General features: G+C 32.2%; 1 protein-coding gene across 2 annotated transcripts in view; it reads right to left on the bottom strand.

Moving 5' to 3' along the window:
• Positions 1 to 4,809: 4,809 nt before the first annotated feature.
• The window catches only part of FMRFa (FMRFamide), a 182,422-nt gene continuing 177,662 nt past the window's right edge, over positions 4,810 to 9,569 (bottom strand). For both annotated transcript variants that reach the window (XM_067047111.1, XM_067047110.1), the window contains exon 3: positions 4,810 to 5,354. In XM_067047111.1, coding sequence (XP_066903212.1) covers positions 4,956 to 5,354 — 399 coding nt within the window. In that variant the 3' untranslated portion in view covers positions 4,810 to 4,955. The remainder of the gene's footprint in view (positions 5,355 to 9,569) is intronic.

Consider the following 9,569-nt stretch of genomic DNA (forward strand, 5'->3'; position numbering starts at 1 on the left):
AAAAAACAGCATTGGTTCAACATGTAGCATAAATTTGATTTTGAAAATGTCCAGGTCATTCATGAAGAAAATAATAATTTTAGAAGAAAGATATTAGAATCGATTTAGATCTCAGAAAATATAAATTATATTGTCAATTTCAAATCAGATTCTACGGGACTAAACCACAATTATTCTGAAATTTTGAGAAAAATAAATATGTAATTATTATGTACAAAAAAAAAAATTGATAAATAAATAAATGTTCAAATCCTTAAATTGTACAAATGTATATATGGAATAAATATACACTAATAAAAGTATGAATAGATGAATAAATATGTTAAAAAATAAAATAAAAAAGGGGGGTATATGTATGTTTAAAAAAATACAAATAAATTAATTATGGATTTTAAATATATTTAAAAATGTTTGTGTTATAAGCAAAATAATTAATAATGAATGTTAATTAAATTATATTAAAAATGTAAATTAATGATAAAAAAATTATTGTTATATGATAAGGTGATAACAGAGTTCTAACTTGTTGAAGGTAGGTTCTGTTTTTAAGTTGTAAATGTAAGTGAAGGAAGGAAGGAAAGCGTTTTGTGAAAAAGTTTTAAATCTAAGATATAAATTTTTTTGAAAAAGTTATGTAAGTAAGAAATCTATTTAAAAACAAAATTTTATGTAGTTATTATGATATTATTTTAATGATTAATTTATTTTAAAGATGGGACAAGGGCAATTATCCTGCAATTTTAATATTTAAAAAAGAAATTACATCAATATTGAAGGTAGGGCTAAAGAAATCAGTGTGCAGTTGAAGGAAATAATGTAATTGTTATATAACTTTTTGTAGATGTTATCCGTGAGAGGAAAAAGGGTCAAAATTGTTTTAAATTAAGAATAAATATACTATCTTCATATTTTTAAAATAAGGGGTTGCGATAATGAGGAAATTGGTGGTGAGGTTACACGATCAATTTTACAAAAAATATTGTCATTTTGAGGGATGGAATTTCCAAGATAAATGGGATCTCCAGTGCAACAGGTATTACCCAGCACCATTGCAGGCATCTATCTCAGTTCCTGGGTAATACCTATGTGACTCCTAAAATGGGTCGGTAGGTGATAACAATAAATTATTAATCTGAATCAGAAGGCTGGGAATTGGTACAATAAATCTCAAACTTGACTTTATAAGCCTGACAAATGGTTATGTTTTTTGTTAATATTTTTTTAAATTCTAACCAATATAATTACTAAAAATTAATTATTAGGCCAGTAAATTTGACGGATGATCTACACATGTAGACTAACTAAAAAGACGTATGTAACATCCTGATAAAAAAATTTTACTCCAGAATGTTCATAACTAACTTGCTGCCCAGCCTATTCAACAACGATCCAAAATAAAATAAGAATACAGGTTTTGAAAGGATTCTAATAAACGTTATTATAGAATTAATATTATTAAACGTTAACCAAAACAAAACGAATATTTATCACTCATTTCTTCAAAGGTAAAGGTATATATGTTAGCAATGATGATAATATTGAAATAATTAACAAACAGAGTGTAGAACAATGAAAAAAAATAATATCCTAAGAACTCAAATAATTTTAATTGTTCAGGAATACTAGGTCTAGAAATTTTGTCGGTAATTGGGAGTTCAGTTGAGGATTCTGTGAGTCTCTAAAGAAGTGCTAACTATTATATCTAGTAAAAAAACTACTGGATTATTAATTGAATGGAATTATTAAATAATTATACTAGCTGCCTTTAATTTTGGTTAAGTTAGCTGCAAGTATTTTTTAATGGTATTTTTCGTTTATTAAATTAATTGAGAAATCAACGTCTTCTGGGAGGAGGGGAGGGGGGAGAGTTATTTGAACATAAAGAATTTTAAATATCCATGTCTTCCCAGTTAGGGAATGTTCGGTCAAATATTTAGGTAATGGGGTGTCCTCTTGATGATTCTGTTAGCCTGTCAGAGAAGTGGTAATGACTATCTCTAATAAAAAAATTTCTGTAATTAGTATGAAAAAATTAGGGCCTTAAAGTTGCTCAGTTCTGGCAATGGTCAGATTCTCCACTCAAGTTGAGTGTTTGGGGCTTTAGCGCACTTGCTCAGCCTCCAGTGGCTCATTACCAGTGATGCGGCGAGAGGGATGCGCTGGGATCTTATGAGCTCTGCTCTACTCCTCACACGTGGGGGATAGAGTGGGCTCAGGGATCCTCAGGTCGATTGTGTAAATATTTTTTTATCATTATGTTATTTTATTTATTTATTTTTCATATAGATAGTTTGATTATGTTCATCTTGTCTATTCATTTGTTTGTACATATTTTAAGAGAGTTTTTTTTTTTTATTATTTTATTTTATTTATTTTAGTATGTATGAGATCATTCATCACTATTACCTATTGCTCACAAAGGTGTGGCAGATTGTAATATCTATCAATAAATAAATCTATCAAAGTTGCTCAGAATAGTACAAGAGCGCAAGAGGAAAAAAAAAGTTAGTTATTTCACCCTAATTTTTTATTACTTTAATAAAAACTATTTAAAATCACAAGTCAAAATTAACGAGTCTGCCAAGTATACGTAGGGGGAATAAAAATGGTGGCTTTTTAAAAACGTTAAAAATAATTAATTTTTCATTCGGAGCTCTATATCTTTAAAATTACCAACAGCAAGAGAAAATCGAAGAAAACATCATTTAAAGTAGAGTAAATTTGTTAAACTATAAGCCCTAATAGAATTATTTACATTCAATAGTTCTCGAGATATAGCTTTTTAAAAAGCAATATTTCATAAAAATGTTGTACACAAGGTACTGAAAGATTAGTGAATTTATTTTGGAAAATCTATATCTCAAAAATCATTTGACGTAAAGATGTCTGTTAGCACTCAAATTAAAGTTAGTTTAATGGGCTATGATGAAGTTCAATACGTTTATTGTCATAGGAGTAGAAGTTTTCATGATATTTGCTAAAACAAATTGATTTATAGTTGTTCGGAACAATTTTCAATTGCCAAATTTATATCCATGTGCGAATATCATAAAACTACAATTTCTACGATGATAAGTGTCATAAACTACTTTATAGTAAGTTAAATTTCCTTAATTTTGAGTGCTGGCTGACATATGTGCGTCTTATGGATCTAGAGATATATTTTTTGAAAAATCAAACATTTTATACGAAAAACAAGAAATTAACAGTTTGTGAATTTATTTTGTCAAATATCATAAAAACTACTACTACAAAAATAACGTTATAGAGAATTTAACCAGCTTTAATTTGAGTGCTAGCAGACATCTGTACGTCCTATGGTTTCTGAAATGATGTTTTTCACCATAGGATGTTTTTGAAATAAAGTTTTTGAAAACTCAAACTTATTGTACGAACAACTATAAATCAATTTATTTGAGCCCATATCATGCAAACTACTATTCCTACGAAGGTAAAGATAATTAACTACTGTATAGTACGTTAAATCAGTTTTAATTTGAGTGCTAATACACATCTATACGTAACATAGTTCCGGAGATATTGTTTTCTCAACTACTAATCTTTCAGTAGATTTTTATGAAATTTTGCTTTTTAAAAAGCTATATCTCGAGAACTATTGGAAGTAAATAGCTCTATAAGGGCTAATATTTCAGCAAATTAACTCTCCTTTAATTAATGTTCTTTGAGTGTTGTTGGTTGTTTTTATGATATAGAGCTTCGAATGAAAAATTAATGTTTTTTAAGGTTCTAAACCAACCTTAACAGCCGCTACTTTTTATTCCCCCTACCTGTACTTGGCAGGCTCGTCAGTTTTGACTAGTAATTATACATACCTTTCATTAAAGTAATCTTAAATTGGGGTGAGATACCTGCCTTTTTTCCTTCCCGGCTCTTGTACTAGAAGGTGAAATGTGGGGGGGGGGGATCTTTGACTGGTATTTTTCGTTATTATAAAATATACGGGCTAACTCACCTGGATCCGTTCTGCTCTTACTATTTAATAGGTGAAAACACTTCTTTTATGTTATTTTATTTAGTAAAAAAATATTCCATTGTAAAATTTTCTGAAACCCATTTAATTTTTCTTGAATGTTTGGTGATTGGACAATGATTGTTTCAAATTATATTTAATGTAAACAATCTTACCAAGTACACTCCATTCCAACTCTATCTTCGTGACCCTCTCCGCGACATCTTATGGACACTTTTCAGACTGCTATCCCCTCCACTACATAACCCTTGCCTTAGACATTATATTGTAGAGGGGGATGGATACATCCTAATTCCCCTTTCCGTTCCGTAGATATGTTGGTGTATATTTCCATTTGAGGTGAGTAAACTATCATTCTTTATTTCTCATTCCCTTTATTTACTACACTTACCTTTGTATATTCCATAGTGATACAGTGTTATATATGTATCTTTGAATGTGTGCGTAACTACAGTATTATTATTCATTGCTCATTCATACTTACCTTTATTTACAGTGTATTGATACAGTATGATATATGTATGTGTTTTTACGTGCTTTGATTGTTTTTCAGTTACCTTTTATATTCTATCATGATGCCGTCTGATATAGGTATATGTATCAAATTTGAATCTATGTTTAATATATTGTTCTTTTTCAAACATATGAATGTTTTGTATAGTAAGTAAACGATGACAAATAAAGCATAATACACATAAATTCTAACTAATAGGTAATTTATAAATCACTACAACATGAGTTTGAAAGAATAAACAGTTGTTATATCAGTTTTATTATATCTTTTAATCAGTAAAATACATCTATGAATGATAGCCATTTAACAATAAAAACATGATAAATAGACCTCCTACTCAGAAAGTGAAATAAAAACAAAATTCAAAGGTTTAAAAAAAATGTATGGTATTTATATGCATATGTTTTATTTCATTATATGACTAGATTATAAGATATATTGCGATAGATTTCAACCAAGACGGATCATGTTGTCGGCACTGTTATCGTTTCTTTGTTTCAGCACTAGGGGTGGGAGCAGGGTGAGTTCCGGTCCGATGATGAAGCCGGGGTGAAAGGGAGAGGGAAGAGACCGACCGAACCGGATGAATCCGTCTTCGAAATCACGGCTCCTTCCGCGGCCGGACCTCTGAACGGGTCTTTCCGATCTTCCAAACCTCATGAAGTTGTCCTTACCACGACCGAACCTCATGAAGTTGTCCTTGGACTTGCCGAACCGCATGAAGTTCTCGTTGCCTCTTCCAAACCGCATGAAGTTGTCTTTGGCACGACCCAATCTGATGAAGTTGGCCTTAGCCGATGAAGACAGTGGGTTCCTGGCACGCTTGTCACTGCTAAGCGGCTCCTCGCCCTGTAAGCAATCATCTATTTATAATTACGTCAATTAATTCCATTTAAGTATTCATAAAAAGAAAAATATGTAATTTTTTTTTATTTAACATTTAAGATCAGAATTATTTAAATTAGGGTTATTTTCGATAGTTCTGACTATTAAATTAAATCACTTAAGATTAATAAAAATCAAGAAATATTTCTACTTATATTCAAGATTTTGAATATGAAAATTTGTTTTGATGATGATTGACCTATGCCCATTAATATTAAAATTTTCAGCCCAATCTCAGATTTATATATTGATATATAAAAGTAAAATTAGGTGGGTATATAGTACATTATATTCAAATAACTAAAAATTATTTTTTTTATTTTTGTAGAACAAGGCAAACTGCCCAAAACGTTGTTCGAAAGTTCCAATAATGTAAGAACTTCAGGAAATAAATAAAACTGTAAAGAAGTAATACAATTTCTTCCAGAAAAAGTAAAAAGGTATAGAAATAACTTACACGCCCTTTTGAACTGTTAAATTCAAACTTGAAATTTATTTTAAAAAGTAAAATAAAATTTTAACACATTAGTACAGCGGTGATACAATTTTCACTCTACCTGCAATCTTGTATATTATTAAGAAAAAAATAATGGAAAATGCCAAATATTTCAACTCCGAATCACAGGTATCTTACAGAAGATGAAACTTTTACAGTTTGCTGATTTTCTGAATGGGACAGAAAAAACAAATAAGATTAGTTAATAAGGATATTAAATATACATTTAAATGTTATCTCATCTGGAAAATTTCTTCCATAAATAATTTCATTGTTGAAGATGATTATCTCTTAGTATAGATATTCTTTTTTATATATTTTTTTTTATATCACAAGATCTGTCTTCTGGGTCTTACATGGTTATTACCATGTAAGGTTATTACAACAATTAGATTTGCTTCTAACAATTGATAACGTTGAGGTTTAATCTCGTGCAAAAAATACTTCCTAAAACTGTATTTACAATTATTAAACAATTTTAATTAATAAAAATATATTAGTAAAAAAAATAATAATGTATCCAAGAAATACAAATAATCAATATGTAATTGAAGATAGAAAGAAAAAAATACATATAGAATTAATAAAATAAATTAGTGACTTATATACTGAAAAAAAGACAATGAATAAATAATAATGATAAAAATAAACTGGAAATGGAATTTTTAAACTTTTTTTTTTAAGTTACATAGCATTAATTCTGGTTTTTTATCAATGCATCTATTGATTCCAACTGAAGTTCACGAAATGAATTATTTTTTATAAGCCTAGGGGCACCTACTTTTGATTCCTAGGACCATATTTTGAAATTACTGTATTTTTTTATATTGTACTGTGAGGTTCCACCTCACACTAAGGCTAGTACTGAAATACCTGATGAAAACAAGGAGTTGGTGTTTTATGATAATGGACTTTCATTGATATTAGAGAGATAGATGTTTATATTCCTTTGGGAGTCAGGAATTCGTAAATTTCACGTTCTTGGCGTATGAATAACAAACTTCAATCCGTCATACAAATGTGTGCATTTTATAAACTTATAATTTGGTGAGATGAGCAACATTTCATTAAATGGTAAGAAATATATCACTGTGGATTACCCCTTAGTGGTTGTATTATATCGTTTTACAGCGGGATACACCCAAGAATAAATTGAATATTTACCGATATATATACAAAATAATAAGGTAAGAAAAGTCCTATAACGATTTTGATTGAATGTACAATGAAACTTACTTTGATATTTTTTTTTGTTTTAATTTTTGCCGTAGACCTGTATCCATGCCAATGACATTACCAAAAATGTACATACCTCATTAGGATTGGATGAAAGCTTTTTCTAGCACTAGCTGAGCTTCAGAAATAAAACTTAAACATAAAATTAGTTATGTTCGACCTGGAGTGTGTTATTCCTCGTTATCCGATCCTACTTCACAGACCGCTTCTTTCGAGTTCGCTGTGGTACAGAATTTCCCTACAGTTATTCTGTTGGGGCCGGTGTTCAACTAGGCAACGTCTTAGGTTCCCTGTTCTCTATATTTTCTTTACCACAGATATTCATATCCATCCCGATACCTTCTAAGTATTCATTGATGGAACCGCCATTCTTTCGTCAAACTTAGATCCTGAAACATCATCCTCAAACCTACACAACAAATGGCGAATAAAAGTAAAGGGATCGACATGTAAACCTATCACCTTAACCCACTGATGAAGTTCCTGCCCACCAGTTCATTTCAACTCCATACCACCTTCCTTTCACCGTGACAGTCTGGTATACTGGCTTACTTCTAGACGAAAGGCTAACGTGAAAACAACATCCTTTATAATTTTCTTATCATTTAATTTATATTTCTGTTAATATGGTGTGACTGTGCTCGGTGATTTCTATAACAATTGTTTGAAATACGATATAATGTAATATTACACAGTAAGAGATTTAAAAAAAAAAGAATGAAACAACATGAAAAAAGCCATGCGTACCTGGATAAAGATAAAAACCAAATATCTGCTAAATATTTTCAAACAGCCCACCCTATCACTTCTTCATTGGGATCAGTTCACCATAAACCCATGATTTCCTACTTGGTTCCCTGGCCAGTTTCTTCGGTCTCCGACGTTTCCGAGGCTTCTGTGAATTCCCCAGATGATCTGCTAAACCTCCAGTTGCTTCTCCGTATTTGTTGGGCATTGATCTCCATTGGTTTATCCCGGTCCACATCCCTTCTTCGGTACATGTATGAGCATTGTTTGGCAATGTGCCCCTCATTTCCGTATTTGAAACATCTGGTGTCTGGGCACTGCACCACTAGGCGTCCAATCCTTTCGCATCCGTGACACTTTCAGTCCTCCCAGTGTCCGCGACACGTGTGTTGCCTCTGTGATTTGCCTGGTTCTGTTTGTTTCCCATATTTCTTGCCCTATCTCTCCCGCTAACTCGGTATTCTCTCTTTTGCCAAGAGTTATAAGTATTCCTAGGCCGATTGTATTCGATCCGAGTCCATCCCGGCACTTCCACTTCGGTCTCCTGTTCCCTGTCGCTTGTGTCTATTAATTCCTGAGCACACTCTAGGAAGAAGCGTTCTCTCGTTATTATCTTCCCCAGCTCTTTCACCAACTGAATCTTTAGTATATTGGATAGAAATTGTATCCTTCCCTGTACCTGGATTGTCTCCATCATCTCGCTGAATTTATCGGCGATTCTGTTGTATCGTGCCAGGAGTTCCGCAGCAAACTGCCCATTAGACTGTCCCCGTTTCTTCGTCTCCCTAAACATAATAAATATGTTCTCTTCTGGGGTCTCCCGTCCTCTTTCAAACGCCTTCATCAATCTCGCTTTGATTACGGTCCAGGGTGTCTCCTCATCCACTTGAATTCGATTGAGGATACTTCTTTTCACCCTGGAGAGGAATCGGTCGCCCCCTTACAGGAAATGGCTTAACTCCTTTGCCTCCTCGGTGAACCTTTCAAGGTCGGTATCTGCCTTTCTTAAGTCCTGGATGGTTGGCTGCAGCTGGAAGTGGGTTGTTGAAGTTCTGACCCTCGATGTTTAGAACTGCTGCTCTCACTATTTCGTTACCTGCATAAATCAGAGAGGACAAAGAAAAAATTCTTGAGACTGAAAATAGTTCCGGTATCCAAAGATCCCGGGCTTCGGCACCAGTTAAGTGTTATCAGGTTCGAAAACTCCAGAAAAGGAAGGAGGAACAACTAATGACACTCCCGGTTGCAACTGAAACGCTACTTCATTCATATCAGCGCTTCTATATATATCATACAATCAGCTGATCGGCTCAATCAGCTGACATCGAAGTAACAGCTGACTCAGGCCATAAGTTATATATAAATATAAATATAATATAATATAATATATACAGATTATATACATACATAAAGAGATGTACCGAACCCAATAAAATATAGTATGTTACAGCAGTTCACACGTGTTACATCTTATTCCTTCTTCTCTGTTTTGACATTTGGCTTTCGCCGATACTTAACTGGTGCCAAAACCCGGGAACTTTAGATACCGGATTAATTTTCAGTCTAAAAGAAATTTTTTTTTATTCATTGTTCTCTTTGAATTATGACCAGTAACGGATTAGTGAGAAAAGCAGTTCTGAACCTAGAGAATATGAACCAAAACAACCAACCTCAAGCTGCAGTCAACCAAGCTTTAGCAG

The sequence above is a fragment of the Halyomorpha halys genome, unplaced genomic scaffold (assembly GCF_000696795.3).
Source record: "Halyomorpha halys isolate HHAL.00 unplaced genomic scaffold, Hhal_1.1 Scaffold697.1, whole genome shotgun sequence".
In the NCBI taxonomy this organism is placed as follows: Eukaryota; Metazoa; Arthropoda; class Insecta; order Hemiptera; family Pentatomidae; genus Halyomorpha; species Halyomorpha halys.